This window comes from Trichosurus vulpecula, chromosome 3, assembly GCF_011100635.1.
Source record: "Trichosurus vulpecula isolate mTriVul1 chromosome 3, mTriVul1.pri, whole genome shotgun sequence".
Classification (NCBI taxonomy): Eukaryota; Metazoa; Chordata; class Mammalia; order Diprotodontia; family Phalangeridae; genus Trichosurus; species Trichosurus vulpecula.
In genome coordinates this window covers 274,107,259-274,125,889 of record NC_050575.1, presented here as the reverse complement: position 1 = coordinate 274,125,889, position 18,631 = coordinate 274,107,259, and the positions used below count along the sequence as shown (strand labels likewise).

The 18,631-nt window shown below is 37.6% G+C and overlaps 1 protein-coding gene across 4 annotated transcripts in view; it reads left to right on the top strand.

Annotated features, from left to right (window-relative positions):
- The window catches only part of KIF16B (kinesin family member 16B), a 385,946-nt gene that overhangs the window by 42,386 nt on the left and 324,929 nt on the right, over positions 1–18,631 (top strand). For all 4 annotated transcript variants that reach the window (XM_036749261.1, XM_036749260.1, XM_036749262.1 and 1 more), the window contains exons 4-7: positions 2,692–2,808; positions 7,692–7,789; positions 10,776–10,885; positions 17,310–17,452. In XM_036749261.1, the coding sequence (XP_036605156.1) occupies positions 2,692–2,808; positions 7,692–7,789; positions 10,776–10,885; positions 17,310–17,452 (468 nt within the window). The remainder of the gene's footprint in view (positions 1–2,691; positions 2,809–7,691; positions 7,790–10,775; positions 10,886–17,309; positions 17,453–18,631) is intronic.

Below are 18,631 nucleotides of genomic sequence, written 5' to 3'. Positions count from 1 at the left end.
AAGAATAGATAATATAACACGTATAGCATATGCACATCTTAGAAGTGCTATGTAGATACTATTATTTCTGGACTCTTGATTATTGATGACTTAAACCTATAATTTTGTGCTATGGTCAGGTCTCTTTTGTTCATCTTTACATATTGTCAAAGTTTTAAAAAATTGGTTTTCATATTAACATTGTGAAAATGCCATGAGAAGGGAGACTTATCAGCAGGCAGCTAAGCAGAAGCAAGTTGGCCTCTTCATTGTTTTACTCTTGTAAAGAATGGCTGTTGTTCTTAGCTTTTAGACTAAATCCATAGTTTCATGGGCCTTCCATTTCCCATTTGTATGAGACAAATGCTGATCCATGGGATATTATACAATCAGTCAGCAAACATTTATTAAGTGCCTGCTATGTGTTAAGCATGGTGCATTCGAGTCCTGTCTGTGTAATGTCTGTGTAACCTTGGACAAATTACTTAATCTCTCTGTGCTTCAATAATATCCATTGGTAGGACCTGGGCTCCTAGACAGAAATGTCAGAAAAAAATGCTCATACCTTTTGTTTAATTGCAAAACAGAATTTTTAAAAAAAGAATATCTGATTGCTTTGGACATGTTTTTCCTCTATTGATAGAAGTGGAGTAAAGTAAAGGAATGGGGCATTGTGCTTTAAGAGAGTAAGTAGTACCCTCTAGCATGTATAATGGAGAGTAGGCCAAGTTTGGAGCCAGCCAGACCTGCATCCAGCTCTTGTCTCTGATACATTCAAGCTGTACAATCACAAGCAAATGGCTTCAAGGTCTCCCAGTGTTTTAAGACTTTAAATTACAGAGATGGGTGGTAGAGGGAGCTTCCACACCAAGAGGTCCCTAAACTGATTAAATTCTCATGGGAGAAAAATCCATATAACAAGTTGACTAGATGGTCTCCAACCTTTTTTCCCCACAGAGAAATTCCATGATTCTAACCAAGAGTAAGGGATGGGCTTCCAGGTAGCCAAAATGCCAGATGCTCTTAGCCTTTGTTAATTGCACAATGGAGAGTTCTCTACTTCATGAAATTTCCTTTCTTCACTGCCCCTCACTGATGGGTTGGTGGGACCTGGACCCCAAAAAGCCCTAAGACCATGTCTAAGTAACCTAGCTCCCTGCCCCTTGTGAGAAAATGTTCCCTTCTTGCAGTACACATGCAGGCCTGACCCTGTAATTCCTTAGATAAAGGACAGACACAGGGGTGCCTGGCCCAAGGATTTTTGTCCCTGGCTGGCCCAAGTTCTCTCCCTCATGCCAAATCCCCAAGGTCCACGCATCTGACAATTCCCTCAATGTCTGGTATCAACAAAGTTATCTCCACAGACTCCCTATATTTTCCTATCCGTAGATCACTGACATCTGCTCCCAAGACACCTGGACCCCTAGATTACTTAATTAGTATCCCTGGCATTTCTTTCCATGCCTCTTTTCTATATAAGCTCTAGATACATCCCCATTAGGTTACAAGTTCTTGAAAGGAACTTAGCTTGCTTCTATTGGCTTTACACTAAATTGCCTCTTGACTGAAAGATGGCTTGAGTGTGTGAATTTGTTTCAGGCTACTCTGCCTTGGCTTTCTCTGGCTCCCAGCACCCCAAACCTTGTCACCACTCCATACCATGGAGGGGATGCTTGGGAGATATTTTCACCCATGGGCAGTCTTTAGTTCCTTAGAACTATACTTTTGGTAAATCTGAGTTCAGAGCCATTCTGTATTTGTTCTTTTAATAGATTTGTTTTCTTGATGCATTGAAATGTGGTAAGAGAAATTTGTTCTTTTTGAAGATTCTGAAAGAATGATAAAATATTTATAGATCTTCAGTATTCCCCTCTTTATCCTTGCCCACTCCCCTCTAACCCAATAGATCCTTACAGCTGTCTCCTTACAGCAATCTTCAGTCACTTTGTTTTGGAAGCTCAGTTTTCTGCCTTTGCTGTTTAGAGTTGGGGGGGATTTCTTAATGGTTTATGCACGGTTTTATTGCAATGGAGGCAGCTTCCTAAAGCCCCCAACTCTTAAAGCAGTTGAGAGTCCTTATACCCATAGGGAGTTTTGCCTTAGGCTTAAGTCTGAATGAGCAAGTGTTCTTGTTATGTAGCAGAACTTGATATTTTGGAATATCTCAGTAACACTTCCCCTTCAGTTAGGCTAATGGAGTCTGTGCCCATGGCCTAGCTAGATCTATGCAACTTGGCACTCTACTATAACTGCTATAACCTTAGGTTACCATATGGAACCTAACACTGCTGAGCTTAGTCATTAAAGCATTACTCATGTACAACCATTCGATAAACTCAATGATAACTTTGAGAGATAATTGACTTATTTTTATAGGTAGGTAACTGGACCATTCAATGATAGGGTTGGGCTATAATTTCTGGATGCCATACCATTAGACTTTCAATATTTAGTTTGAGAAAGTTAGCAAAATTAAATTTAAACAAATTTATGTCGATCTGAAATGGTAAATTGTTATCCTTTAAAATACCCCTTATTTACATTTGAGGAATTCTACTTTAACCTGTTTTAGTATAAACACTTATTTTTGATCAAAATCAAGGATACATGTTTTGTCATAATTTGTACCATGGTGGTTTATAGTTATTCAAAAGTATTATAATATGTGTTTTTGTGATCTGTAATTATTATGTTTTTTCCTTTTTCTTTCAGGTTTTCACAAAACTTGGCACTGATGTCTTACAATCTGCATTTGAAGGTTATAATGCTTGTGTTTTTGCCTATGGGCAAACCGGATCAGGGAAGTCTTACACTATGATGGGAAATACTGTACGTTATTTATATTGTGTGGAAACAAAATTTATTTGTAATTACTTCACTCTTAGGACTGATACTCTTCTGTTCTATCTCCTTGATCTGCATTAATTTGGTTTTTATGTTCTGATCATTCCATAGTGATAGGATAAGACCATGTAATAAGTTGGACTAAATTTCCTTGGAGAGATGTTGAATTAGAGATAGTTTTAAGTGCATAAATATGAATAATGGATGCAAGTCCTAGCCTGTTTTCTTTCTTAAAAAGTCTTTATAATCTTATCAAAAAAGTACTCTGGGCTTAAAAGTAATTTATGTTGCTCATTTGCCAACCATTTTAAATAAAATCTATTCGACTTTGTTCTTTTAAAAACATTTTTACATTTTTCAGATTGGAAAAGACTCATTTAAAAAATCTTATTTCCTTGGAAGAGAGGCATTATATAAATCCAGTAAATCTATTTGATAAAAAGTCTGGGGAGGCTGGACCACAGAGATTAATAGAAAGTTCTTAATGAATTGACTCCACAAAACATAGAGATGAAAAAAGATCAAATATTACATCTATCTCGTACATTACTATTAAAAGTCTATTGTAGGCAAACAGCGCTTTTCACCCCTATATCTGCTTCAGATTTACAAGGTATTTGGATCCTTTACTTTCTGAAGCTCATAATGGAAATGACTGGCAGTTACTGCAAATGTATGGGAAAAAGCTATGTAAAATGTAACATGTGAAAACATGGACGGAATTAAGGAGCTCCAAATGTTTTACTGCTTATTCTCAGGAGTCTAAGATAATGATATTGTTAAGTTTATAAAATGTAAATACTGAACTTGAAGAATTTCCATTTGATCTTTACTACTCTATTCTCAATGAATCATTGAGGAAGTTCCAGACCCTACACCTGGGGCTCGGGGGCCTTGGCCCCCTGGCCTCACCTCCTCTGTACCATGAGGACAATGGGCTAGGTGATCTCTAAGGTCCCTTCTGGCCCCATTATTCATAATAGGAGTCTGTAGTTCAGAGAGGAGGTAGAACTTTAGGAGCTCTCTGAATTATGGAAGTGAGTTGGTTTGTGAGCTGAGTCTGACATAACTACTTGGAGAGCATCAAAATGAAGATTTCTAGCTTTAATATTCAAAACTCAATAAAAGTGATATTTACATATGAATTCCCACATAGATAGCTTAGACATTTATAAAGTAGGCTATGAATAGCAAGATCTTATTTGGAATTAGAATAGATTATAGGTAGCTTGGGTCTTTATCCTTTGTAGTGAGAAAAAAAATTATGAGAGGGCCTCAGTTTCTTTTACTGTAAAATGAGGCTTGAACTCAGTCTCCTTTGGAGGTTTTCCCTCCTCCTCTTGCCCCCTAAGTGTCCCTGGTCTCCAAGGTTTTGTCATAGGCCCCTTTTACAGCACTGAATGCCGTGGTAGTCTTACTCTTTTTAACAGTTTCATTCATCCGCTATGCAGATGACTCCCAAGTCTTTATATCCACATCTGTTCTCTCCTCTGAGCTCCAGTCCCACATTTCCAGTTACCTATTTGACATTTCCAGCTACATGTCCCATTTGGAACTTTAACTTGTTCAAAGTTGCATTCAAGTCCTGTCACCTCCTCTGCTCTTCACTCCTCTCCCTGCCATCCCCCCCTGCCCAATCATGTGACCCTCCCTCCAGTTTTGCTATTTCTGTTGAAGGTACTACCGTCTAAGTAGTCATATGGACTTACTTCAGAGTTGGCTTTAAATCTTCCCTGTCCATCTGTCAGTTGGCTTCCAAGTCTCATTGATTCAAGCTTCACTCTGATTCTCCTGTCTCTTACTCTCCAGTAACACCAACATCATTTTTGCCAGGTCCTCATTGCCTCTTGCCCTGTACTGTTGTGATACACTCATTCCTACCTTCAGTCTCTCCCCTTCCTCATACAGCTGCCAAAATAATCATGCCGATGTAGAGGTCTGACCATGTGACTCTTCTAACCAAAAACTCTCAGTGGCTAACTACAAGCTTCTTTCCCTGCATCTGTCTCCAGCTTACATTTCTAGCTTTATTTCTCTCTATGCTCCTTCATACACTCTATCAGTTGTTGTTCCCATATGTTGTATTGCATGCTCATCTCTTAGTACATTTAAGCAGTCTGTGTTCCAGCCATGCTTCCTCGCCATCTCTGTCTGTTGAAATTTTTTTGTTCCTTAAAAGCCCAGCTCAGGTACCACCTTATCCATTAAGCTTTCCCTGATGTTCTCAGCTGAAAGTGATTTCTCTTCCTATTTCTTGTAGTGTTGCCTAGATTTACAGTTTTTAAGTTTATCACAATCTACCTTGCACTGTAATAATTAACAGAGTCAAGATTACTCTCTGGTCATAACAAACACTTTTTCGAAAGCCCAAAAGGCAGCTCTTCACATAGACATCACCAGACGTCAATACAGAAATCAGATTGATTCTATACTTTGCAGTCAAAGGTAGAAAAGCTCTGTATGGTTAGTTAAAACAAGATCTGGTTGACTATGTCTCTGATCATGAGCTTCCTATTACAAAATTCAAACTTAAATGGAAGAAAGTAAGGAAAACCATCAGACTGTATAGGTATGACCTAAATAGCATCACTTCTTAATATGAAGTGGAGGTGATGAATAGATTTAAGAACTATGGACAGACATTTGTAATATTCTATAGGAGGCAGCAACAAAAACCGTTCCAAAGAAAAAGAAGAGCAAGAAAGCACAGTGGCTATCTGATGAGACTTTACAAATAGCTGAGGAAAGAAGGAAGGGGAAGATATACCCAATGCAGAATTACAGAGAATAGTAAGGAGATATAAGAAGGTTTTCTTAAATGAGTAATGTAAAGGAATAGAAGAAAACAATAGAATGGGAAAGATGAGAGCTCTCTTCAAGAAAAATAGAGATATCAAGGGAACGTTTCATGCAAAAATGGGCATGAAAAAATGGTAAGGACGTAACATAAGCAGAAGAGATTAAGAAGAGGTGGCAAGAATACACAATAGAACTATACTAGAAAGAGCGTGGTTACTGATCTAGAACTAGACATCCTGGAGACTGAAGTGGGCCTTAGGAAGTATTGTTAACAAGCATAGGGGAAGTCTTAGAATTCCAGCTGAGCTGTAAGATGGTGCTATTAAGGTGCTATGCTCAATATGCCAACAAATTAGGAAAACTCTACAGTGGCCACTGGATTGGAAAAGATCAGAAGGACAATGCCAAGAAATGTTCAAATTACTGAACAGTTACGCTCATTTCACATACCAGCAAGGTTATGTTTAAGATTCTGCAATATAGGCTTCAGCAATATGTGATCCAAGAATTACCAGAAGAGCTGGGTGGTTTTTGAAGAGGCAGAGGAACTAGAAACCAAATTCCTAACATTTTCTGGGTTATGGAGAAAGCAAAAACACCTGCTTCATCGACTACACTAAAGCCTTTGTGTGGATCACAACAAAATATGACAAGTCCTCAAAGAGATAGGAATACCAGATCATCTTACTTGTCTCCTTAGGAACCTGTATGTGAGTCAAGAAGAAACAGAACTGAACATGGAACAACTGATTGGTTTAAGATTGGAAAAGGAGTATGACAAGGCTGTATTTTGTCACCTTATTTACTTAACTTATATTCAGAATACCTCATGCAAAATGCCAAGCTGGAATTAAGGTTGCTGGGAGAAATGTCAATGGTCTCAAGTATGCAGATGATACCACTCTGATGGCAGAAAGTGAAAAGGAACTAAGAAGCTTCTTGATAAGGGTTAAAGAGGAGAGTGTAAAAGCTGGCTTGACATTAAAAAAACACCCCCCCGCCCCTGCACAAACCACCTAAGATCTTGACAACTGGTCCCATCACTTCCTGGCAAATGGAAGGCGAAGAAATGGAAGCAATGTCAGATTTTATATTTTTGGGCTCAAAGATCACTACAGATGGCCACTGTAGCCGTGAAATTAAAAGGTCCTTGGAAGGAAAGCTGTGGCAAGTTTGGATAGCATACCAAAAAGCAGAGACATCACCTTGCCGACAAACACTCGTATAGTCAAAGCTATAGTTTTTCCAGTAGCAATGTGATGCTGTGAGAGTTGGCTTCTAAGGAAAGCTGAGCACCACGGAACTGAAGCTTTTGAATTGTAGTGCTGGAGAAGACTTTTGAGAATCCCTTGGACAGCAAGGAGATCAAATCAGTCAGAACTTAATTGAAGCTGTTCACTGAAAGGTCAAATACTGAAGCTGAAGCTTAAATACTTTGGCCACATAATGAGAATACAGGACTCATTGGAAAAGACTCTGATGTTGGGAAAGATTGAAGGCAAAAGGAGAAGGTAATGACAGTGGATGAGATGGATAGACAGTGTCATGGAAGCAATGTGCATAAACTTGGACAGACTTCAAGAGGTAGTGGAGAATAGAAGGCCTGGAGTGCTATGGTCCATGGGGTCACAGAGAGTTGGATATGACCGAACTACTGAACAACAACCTTGCTGTACTCTTATTTGTGTACGTTTGTGAACTCCATCTGGGGTGGGATTGTGTTGTGTCATTTTTCATATGTATATGTACTAGGCCCTCTACTTTGTATCTATCTGGTGCTTAATGTTGTAATTGAAATAGATATTCATAGTCTAGCATTGAATCCATTAATGACAGATAGGATTTGAGCCAGAAGAGACCTATGAGATCATCCAGTAAAACTCATTTTATATATGAGAAAGCCGAGGCCCACCAAGACTAAATACATTTCCCAGAGTGAATTAACCATTAAAGCTGGAACTGTAACCCGTGAACCTGTGACTAGCTGGGGAACCTCCTTTTTTCCTGCATAGTTGGAGGTTGTTTGTGTTGCAAGAAATTATTTTATCAATTCTTGATTCTTATTACAGGGTGATTCTGGCTTGATACCTCGAATTTGTGAGGGTTTGTTTAGTCGTATAAATGAAACTACAAAATGGGATGAAGCATCTTTTCGAACTGAAGTCAGGTGAGTTTTGTTTCGATTGGATTTCTGGATTAAGGTGATCCCTTTCTTAGCAAGTACACTTTCATCCCTTTTAACCATACCTTCACCTGGGAAGGCATTATGATTACAGGGAATCTCCTTTTTCCCCTTTTGTTGCCATTTGCTATTGTCTCCTCCCTTTCCTACGACACTGAAGGCCCAGTTCAGGTTGGGACTGCAGCGGTAGTCATAGAAAGCAGGAAGAAGGAGGCAGAAAATAGTAGTAAATATTCTCTTGTAAATAGCTCCTTTCTCCTCCCTTTCCCCTAACATTTGCCTCCTCAGCATTTGTCTAGCTCAGCCTAGCCCACCTCTTCATTTCCTACTCTAGAGAGACCCTATTTTTCACTCTCAAGAACCTACTACTCCAGCCTCTTAGAAGAAACACTCAGGATAGCCTTAATTTATCTGAAATTTAGATGCATTAACATATAGATACCTAGTAGTAACATGAATGAGTGACTTTGGCTTTTCCTAATGGTTTAAGTAAAAAAAAATGAGGAAGAAAAGGAGCCTTCATACTTTGTTTCTGTTTATTTCTTGGGTCTGTCCCCACAAACCCTTAGAAAAATCATGGAGGGCCCTATATGCAAGACTAGATTTTGTTCCACAGTGTGTCTGGGAAATAGATGAACTTCTTCTTTTGGATGAATTTTTATTGATGACTTTTGTTTTTTAAGTCACATATATTCCTCAATATAAATCCTCAACCTCCTCTGAAAGGGCTATTCCTTGTACTAAATAACAAAAAAAGAGGAAAGAAAACCAGCCTAGCAAAACTAATCAACACATCAGAAAAAGTCCAACACTGTTTGCAGTGTTCCACAGCCATTACTTTTGTGAAGGAGGTGGAGAGGCACCTTTTCAAATCTTTTCTTTGGGACTGAGCTTAATCGTTATAATTTTTATAGCATTCAGTTTTGTCAGTCAGCTATTACTTATATACCTCCTATGGGCCAAGCACTTTTTTGCTAAGCTCTGGGGATGCAAAGAAAAGCAAAAAACAGTGTCTGCTCTCAAGGACCTCATAGTTTGATGGGGGAGATAGCATGAAAGCAACTTTATACTAACAGGATCTATACAAGATAAAATTGGAGGCAGTCTTGGAGGGGAGGCATTAAGATTAAGGAGGACAAGGAAAGATTTCTTACCGAGGTGGAACTTTAGCTGGTACTTAAAGGAAGTCAGGAGTCAGTAATGAGGAGGGAGAGCATCCTAGGCATAGGGGACAACCAGTGAAAACACTCCAAAGTCAGGAGATTCGAGTGTTGTGTTGAGGAATAGCAAGGAGGCCAATGTCACTAGAATGGTCAGAAGAGGCCAGGTTTCAGAGGACTTTCACAGGCACACAAAGGGTTTTATATTTGATCTTGGAGGTAATAAGGAACTGTTGGACTTTATTGAGTGGTGGAAGGGGTGTGGGGTGTGTGTGTGATTTGGTCAGATGTGCATTTTAGGAAGATTAGAATGTTGGTTGCTCTTTCCATTCACATTGCTGTAGCTTTTGTGTGTATTGCTTTCCTGGTTCTATTTACTTTACTTTGCATCAATTCATATCAGTCTTCTTCTGCTTCTTTGTAGTCCCAGTTCAGTTGTATTCATGTACTACAACTTATTTAGCCATTTCCAAATGGTTGAGCATCTGATTTGTTTCTAGGTCTTTGCTACTACAAAGTATTGCTCTAAATAATTTAAGTATTTATTTTTATTTTTGTATTTTTTTTTCACTGACTCCTTGGAGTATTTACCATCTTTGGATCAAAGGGTAAAAAGCCATTTTAGCCATTTTCTCAGCATAACTACATATTACTTTCTAAAATGGTCCTATCAGTTTATAGATGTGACAACAACACATTAGTTTTCACAGCTCCTAAGCATCATTTTTTCCAATCTTTTATTTTCTTTGCTAAGTTGCTGAGTATGAGTTGAAACTTCAGGGTTGTTTTGGTTTTAATTTTGCTTATTAGTAATTTGAAGAATTCTTTAATATGGTTGTTAATAATTTGCAATTCTTTTGTCAACTGTTCATTTTCTTTGACCATTTGAATGGCAGAAGAAATTCTTAAATAGGTGGTAGCTGTGAAAATGGTGGGAGAAAGCCAGTCTCTGGGTTCTTCAGAAGAAAAAGGAAATGATAGGAAATCTGCTCATGGCTAGGATGTATCCCTGGGGTTAGCACTAGTGGGAATCCTTGCTATTTGACAGCTCTTCATCCTGAGAATCCATGGAACCCCTATAGTCTCTTAATGCCGTGTTCCCATGTCTTACTACCTTTCCTTACAAATACATCCCTCGCCCAATCAGTTGCCTTATAATATTAACTTAGAGCTGAGCAAATGTCACTGGGGAAAGGGGATGTTTGTGGAACTCACCTGGAGTGGTTCGGTTCTTTAATATTTCCCTTTAGGTCGATTATAGACTTTTATGGGGTTTGCCAGAGAACCTGACTCCTACGTTATAATATTATTTCCAGAGAACATGCCTTTCAGATTTTAAAGCCCCTGACTTAAAACTTTTGGAACCCAATTTGTGTGTGAATTGGGTGGAACCTGCCTGAATTGGTTTTATGTGATACTGTCTATGTAGCTCTAGCCTGATCTTAGAAATCCTGTGGCTTCCTTTCACAGATAGTCTGCTATTCTGCTAATTTGTGATAGGTGAGGGAAACAAAACTTCTTGTCTTTTTAATTGAGTTGCCTAGACAGCATCTAGACTATCTAAATATAAACTAATTAGATGAGTGTATTTGGTGTAGGGAAATTACCCCAGATGGTGAGTCCTTGGCTTCTAAGTGTGAATGTGTTACACTGCTACTGTGGCTTTGATCCTCATGGGAGTGTATGTAAGCTATTTTTGGTAAGAAAATTACAAATTCATTCTGTACTCACATTATGTTCCCCAATTAGAATTGAAATGTATATGCATTAAAAATATTGAGATGTAAATTAATTTAAATCCAATTTTTTAGCTACCTTGAGATCTATAATGAACGTGTGAGAGATCTACTTAGGCGGAAGTCATCAAAAACCTACAATTTGAGAGTTCGTGAGCATCCCAAAGAAGGACCTTATGTTGAGGGTGAGAACATATATTTTGTAGATCTCTGCTTTTGGATATTAGTATAAGGTTTTAGAAAAGTGTTGCTTATAGAAGAAAAATGATATGGTACAAGTGGATTTTTGGTCTTTTCCTTTCATGCCTGAAATGTATAAATTCTTATGTACTTATTTAAAATAAAACTATCTAACCAAATTATGGATCCCAATGCTGCAGTGGAGTGCTCTGGCTTTGGAGTCAGAGGACCTCGGTTCAGATCCTGGTTCTGATACTAGCGCCGTGACCATGGTCAAGTCACAAGTGTTTCTGGGTCTTGTTTTCTTCCTCTGAGGTCTCGTCCAGCTGTCAGTTTATGGTCTTTATTTCTTCTCATACGTTCCCCATTCCAACCCAGTTGATCTACTTGCTGTTTCCTATCCTCAGTGTTCCATCTCCTGCCTCCTGTCCTTTGTACCCGAAATATTTTCCCTTTACTTTTTTTTCCTCTCCCTCTTTCTGGAATCCCCAGCCCGCTTCCTTAAAGGCTCAGCTCCACATTCCACACTATTCCTTTTTCGGTTACCCCAACTCGTCAGTAGTTTTTGGCTCCCCTCCCCCATTTACATTGTATTTATTTATTATGTACAAGTTTTTTTCCCTCCAGTAGAATATATATTTCTTCTTTTTTTAAACTTTTAATTAATTAATTTTTTGGTTCCAACATTCAGTTCCATAAGCTTTTGAGTTTTAAATTTTCTCTGCCTCCCTCCACTCCCCCCTCCCCAAGATGGCATGCAAGCTGATATAGGCTCTACATATACATTCACATTAAACATATTTTCACATTAGTCATGTTGTAAAGAAGAATTAGAACCAATGGGATAAACCATGAGAAAGAAGAAACAAAACTAAACAAAACAAAAGAGAGAGAGCAAATACTATGCTTCCATCTGCATTCAGACTCCATAGCTCTTTTTCTGGACGTGGATGGCATTTTCCATCATGAGTCTCTTGGAGTTGTCTTAGATCCTTGCATTGCTGAGAAGTAAGTCTATCAGTGTGGCCGTGACTGTGTATGGTGTTCTTCTGGTTCTGCTCATTTCACTCAGCATCATATCACATAGGTCTTTCCAGGTGTGAAGTCCGTATCTTCCCCATTTCTTGTAGCACAGTAGTATTCCATTACATTCACATACCACAACTTGTTCAGCCATTCCCCAATTGATGGGCATCCCCTTGATTTCCAATTCTTTGCTACCACAAAAAGAGCTGCTATAAATATTTTTGTACATGTGGGTCCTTTTCCCATTTGTATGATCTCTTTGGGATACAGACCTAGAAGTGGTAGAATATCTGCTTCTTGAGGGCAGGTGTGGTTTCGTTTTTGTCTTTATATCCTCAATCCTTTCACATGGTAGGCTCTTGATAAATGCATATTGAATTGAAGCTTGTGAAATGATTCTTTGAAATGTTTAAGTAGCCAGACTGGTTTTTAAAGCCCTGGTTTTATGTATTAAGTAAAACTCCCCTGGTTCAAAGAGCCATTTGAAGATTAATTTACAAATGTTTTCATACAGGGTAAGTAATCCCTGCTTTGTTCTACAGTTAAAGCTGTTATTATTATTCTTGAAGTAGAGTTGCCTTCTCTCTCTCTATTTATTGCCCCAATGACACACAATGATAATAACGAGGTTCTTAGAGTTCTTACCATGGAAAAACATTTGTAGTATTGACTGTAAGTGTTTTTTAAGAAGATATTTATGCTGTCCATTTAAAAAAAAATTTAGTGGCGAGATTAAATGTATAAACAGGACCTCTTTTGCTCTACTTTATCATTTTCCAAAATTGAATTTTTATTAAGTTAGTATTCTCATAGTAGTTTAAACGTGAATGAGAGGGACCAAAGACTTACAGATTGCACATAAAGACAGATTGCACATAAGCTCACATCTCTATGTGGCAAACATTATCATTGTGGAAGGAGTGTGTAGGTGCTGGACATGGCAAGCTCCACTTAATTTCCATGAAAATGAAATAAGTTATATTTTATAGACAGGAAAAGACTGATTATTCTGAAAATTATCTCTGAACCATCTATTTATATGCAATCTATCAATGAGTCATCTGAAATATAAACTAAAATCAGAGTTAGTAAAAGCACAAGCGAAAGAATAACAATAAGGAAAAGATAATGTAGGATTGAAACAACAAAACTTTAAAATAATTTAACAATAATTGACAATAAAAAATGTGAAAAAGATTATATAAATAACATAAACACTGAATTTAATAATTTAGTTACCAAATTTCTTCACAATTAATTGCCACAATAAGAAGACCAAGAGAGCCTAAAAGATTTCTTGAGAGTAGATTGTTTCATTTTTTGCATTTGTATCCTCAATGACTACTACAGTTCCATTTGAGGTGCTTAGTAAAATGTATTTATTGATTGATTATCACTAATAATTTGGCTTACTTGCCAATTAGAGAAATAATTTATTTAATTGTACAAAAAATGTTTATGAGCAGGGCCCAGTAAAACAAAGAGAAACAGGGAAAGGTAAAACCAGTTTAATGAAATTTTGACAGAACATCCAGCTAAGCAAACTTATTCCAAGAGTGTTCAAAGTTGAAAACTCATTCCTAGAATGTTCAAAGTCTCCGAATTAAGTACGTAAAAGCTATACACAGAATAGATGGAAGATAATCTCAATGGAAGGGGCAAGCAGCAGGGTGGACCTGGAAAGGCCTCCTGCTAAAAGGTATGATTTGAAGGAAGCTAGGGAAACTAATAAGTGGAGGTGAGGAGGTAGTGCATTTTAGGCATGGGAAATAGCCAAGGCAAAGTCATTGAGTTCAGTGTGTGAGAAACTGCAAGTAGGCCAAGCTCACTTAATTCTAGAGTGTTTGGAGGGGAGGAAAGTACAAGAAGACTGGAAACATAGGAAAGAACCAGGTTAAGAAGAACTTTATGTTTGATCCTAGAGATAATAGTGATCTGCCAGACTAGATTGAGCTGCACTTTAGAACAGTCACTTTGGCATCTGAAAGGAGGATGGATTAGAGTGGGCAGAGACTTGGGCCGGGAGATCAATTAGAAAGCTATTTCTGTAGTCTAGGTGAGAGGTAATAAGAGGCTGGTGGTGGCCGTATGAGTGCTTTTACAAGCAATATCTAACAATGGGACATATTGTTAACATTTCACAATTAACCAAGACATAGAATGTAAGATCTTAATATGCTTATTGTTTGTTGACTTTAAATTAGCATTTTATTTAGTCAAAACAAAACAAAAACCATACCACCTTACAGGGTATTTTACAAGAAGATGTCTCATTTTTACATCAAAACCATTTATGTTTTCTTAGAAGATATAATAACAGCTGTGTTGGCTGCTCTAATAAAAACAAATGTGCCACAAGGAAGGATGATGTATATTCACTCAAGAAAGCATGGAGTCTAGACTGAAAAGTGATTTCCTGTGGATGATGAGATCCTCCAGATATATCTGTTTTTGGATCACATAATACTATTTGCACTAAGCCCCAGAATGTTATGGTGCCTCCTAACAGAATGCTGTAATCACTTAGAGGAGTTTGGCCAATCCCTTTACACTGGAGAGCCCAAGAGGATGAAAAGTTTTTGTTGCCCAGATTTTGACACACATTTGGGTGGATACCCTATATCTATTAGTATGTATATCTAGAAAAGACAGTGCAGATGGACAACGAGTTGAGCCCAGAGTTGAACAGGTGCAGAGCATGGGCTGAGTTTGCAAAACTCCTTCATCGATCCCTAGCCTTTCTACTAGCTTTTTAGTACCTCTAAGTTTCTACTAATGTTGCTATATGGAAGCAAGGCATGGAATACAGCTGACTCCAAAGAGCTAATAGACAATGGCAAAAGAGAGGCTTGTATGGTGAGTGTGAACAGATAGCAGCATGAAACTAGTGAGGAACTCTGAAGAAAAAAAAGGCATAAAAGATGTCATCAAGGAATTATACTGTAGGAAAAGAAAATGGATTGTAAAGAGATTGATGGCAGGTAGAAAGCCAGTGATCCCCTGGTACCATTGCAATGTCAAGAGGAATCAAAGAAGGCCTCTAAAACATTAGGTGGACCCTCTGGTGAACTTGTGGGAGGGCACAAATGAGATTCATAGTGGATGAACAGCCATAGTTGGGTCATAGAGGAGGAAACTCCCAAATCTATTTTATTACAGATAATTTTAGAGTACTGAATATACCTCAACGGATTCATAATCTCATTTTTATGGATACTCCTTCAAATGGTGCAGATTGCAAACTATTTCTCACATTCTTATCCTGTAGCTCTTGTCCTGTCTACCCAATATACTGGGGAGCTTTCCTCTAGAATCATATGATTATAGATTTAGAGTCCTTTTATAGATGAAGAAACTGAGGCTTAGAGAATTGAAGTCAAGTGTCTGAGGTTATATAGCTTGTTGGTAGAGCTGGGGCTTGGTGATCCTTTCTATTTAGTATTTTATTTTTCCCCAGTTACATGTAAAAACAATTTTTTATATTCCTTTTTAGAACTTTGAGTTCCAAATTCTCTCCCTTCCTCCCTCCCCATCCCCCCTCATTGAGAAGGCAAACAATTTGACATGGGGTATACATATGTAGTCACGCAAAACATATCCATAATAGTCGTGTTGTGAAAGAAAACATAGTCAAGAAAAAAAAAACTCAAGAAAAATAAAGGAAGTTAAAAAAAGTATGCTTCGATCTGTATTCCTATACCATCTGTTCTTTGGGGATGAATAACATTTTTCATCACAAGTCCTTCAGAGTTGTCTTGGATTGTTGTATTGCTGAGATTGCAAAGTCATTCACAGCTGACCATTTTACAATATTGCTCTAACTTTGTACACAGTACATTTCACTTTGCATCAGCCATGCAAGTCTTTTTAGGTTTTTCTGAGAGCATCCTGCTCATCATATTTTATAGTACAACTGTATTCCATCATAATCACATACCACAACTTGTTCAGCCATTCCCCCATTGATGGGCATCTCCTCAAATTCTAATTTTTTACCTCTAGAAGAGAGCCACTATATTTTTGTACATATAGGTCTTTTTCCTTTTTGTTTTTTTTTTTTTTAATCTCTTTTGGGATACAGACCTAGTAGTGGTATTGCTAGGTCAAAGGGCATACCTTATAGCCCTTTGGGCATAATTCCAAATTGCTCTACAGAATGGTTGAATCAGTTCATAATTCCAACAGTGCATTAGTGTCTCAATTTTCCCATATCCCCTCCAGCATTTGTCATTTACTTTTCTGTCCTGTTAGCCAATCTAATAGGTATGAGGCAGTACCTCAGAATTGTTTTAATTTGTATTTCTCTGATCAGTAGTGAGTTAAGAGTATTTTTTCATGTGGCTATAGAAAGCTTTGATTACTTCATTTGAAAACTGATCATATCATTTATCAATTGGGGAATGGCTCTTATTTTTATAAATTTGACTCAGCTCTCTATATGTCTGAGGAATGAGGCTTTTATCAGAGAAACTTGCTTCAAAATTTTTTTTCACAGTTACTGTTGCTAACTGTATTTCCTTACATTCTAACCCCCCCCCATTTATTCTATTCTCCTTCTCCTTTCACCCTGTCCCTTGTCAAAAGTGTTTTGCTTGTGACTATTCCCCCAATCTGCCCTCCCTTCTATCACCCCTCCCCCCTTTCTTATTGATTTCCCCTCCTATTTTCCTGTAGGTTAAGATAGATTTCTATACCCAATTGAGTGTGTATGTTATTCCCTCTTAGAGCCAGTTCTGATGAGAGTAAGATTCACTCATTTCCCTCACTTCCCTCCCCTTCCCCTTCACTGTAAAAGCTATTTCTTGCCTCTTTTATGTGAGATAATTTACTCTGTTCTACATCTCCATTTATCTTTCTCCCAGTACATTCCTTTCTCACTCAGTTTTATTTTTTAGATACCATGCTTTTATATTCAACCTCACACCTGTGCCTTCTATCTATATCTACTCCTTTTAACTACTCTAATAATAATAAAGGTCTTATGAGTTACAAATATTATCTTCCCATGTAGGAATATAAATGGTTTAACCTTATTAAGTTTCTTATGATTTCCTTGTCCTGTTTACCTTTGCTGATCCTTTCACTCCACCATACTTTCCACCATACTATGGTGCTGTCTATTCCTTGATTACTTCTCATTCTCAATAAAGTGTTAGCATATGGACATATTTTCTGTAAGCTACATTTTCTTTCCTTTATAATTTTCTAGTTTTAGAATAACATGTAAAGCATGGATATTAATAGTAACAAGATTATGCTCTTGTATTTAAAAAAGCAAATAGTACTGTTATTGGGCTGCTTATTGCCACGATTGTATGGTATTTAATAGCCATAAATTTGTATTTAATTTAATGGAAGTTGCTTAGATCCCTTTTTTTAAAAAAAATGGTTTTTGTACTTCAGACTTATCGAAACATTTAGTACAGAATTACAGTGATGTAGAAGAACTTATGGAAGCAGGAAATATAAATCGAACCACTGCTGCGACGGGAATGAATGATGTTAGCAGCAGGTCTCATGCCATTTTCACCATCAACTTCACTCAGGTAAAGAGAACTAAGGGCCCTTCAATCAGCAAATGCACTTCCCGAATGCCTGATGTCTAGTTCTTGATGAGCAACATATGAAAACTAATTATTATTGTTACCCAGAGTAAGAGGCAGGCAAAGGTGACTGAGTGTTTTTTTTTTTTTTAAGAATGGAGTGTGTGATAGTTGCAGTTTCTCTAGAGTTACAGTTAGAGTAGTTTGAAGTGTCTTGAGGTTTACCCTTGAGAAGTACTTAGCAGACTTCAGTTCTACAGTAGACTTAAAAACTTGTTCATGTGCTTAATTAAGCAAGTTTTCATTCTTGTAAACTCTGTGGGAGATAATAGATTTTGAGTCAAGTCAGCTGGAAACCAACGTGAATAATTGTGTCAAGGTCCATTATCACCCCATGGATTTCCCCCAACAAACTTGATTATGATTGTTAGAATGATATGAAAGGAGAAATGAACATTTATAAGTACTAATGCAAAAGAAATAATTGTAATCAAAAGTCAAGTGTTGAATATATATGGAAGTTATTACAATTAAAATTCAGTTTAATATTTAGACCAACAAAGCAGACTCATACCTGAAGGAGCTACTGGGATTTCTTAGGAGTAGATAATTCTTCCATTCATGTAGATCACATTTCAGTCCTGCCATAATAGATGATCTTTATGAGGTGAGATGCTGCTGGTGGTGATGAGCCTAGGCTGGTCTTTGGATGATAGTTACACAGTTTTTCACCAGGGCCAACCTCAAACCTCTTTCTAGGTAGATGTGGGTAAGACCTGCCAATTTATGTTCCACTGGCATAGCTTTTTAAGAACAAGGGCATATCTCCACACTCTGAGGCATCCAGTATAGGACTTAATGGAGGATAGAGCAGATATTTTCAAAAGTCCAAGGTATTCAGAGAGAAAAACTAGGATCTAACATTTAAATCTTTAGAGAGGCATCATGGTATAATGGAAAGACTTGGACTTGGAGTCACTAGAGAACTGGATTCAAATCTCATCTCTGACACTTACTAGCTGTTAGCCTCAGTTTTTTTTCATCAGGAAATATTGATAATATTTGAAATTTAAAAATTAACAATGCCCGTAGTGCCTTATGGGGTTGTTGTGAGGATCTAATGAGATACAACAGACAAAGTACATGGAAAACCTTATAACGTCAGTGAAGTGGAAATGATCA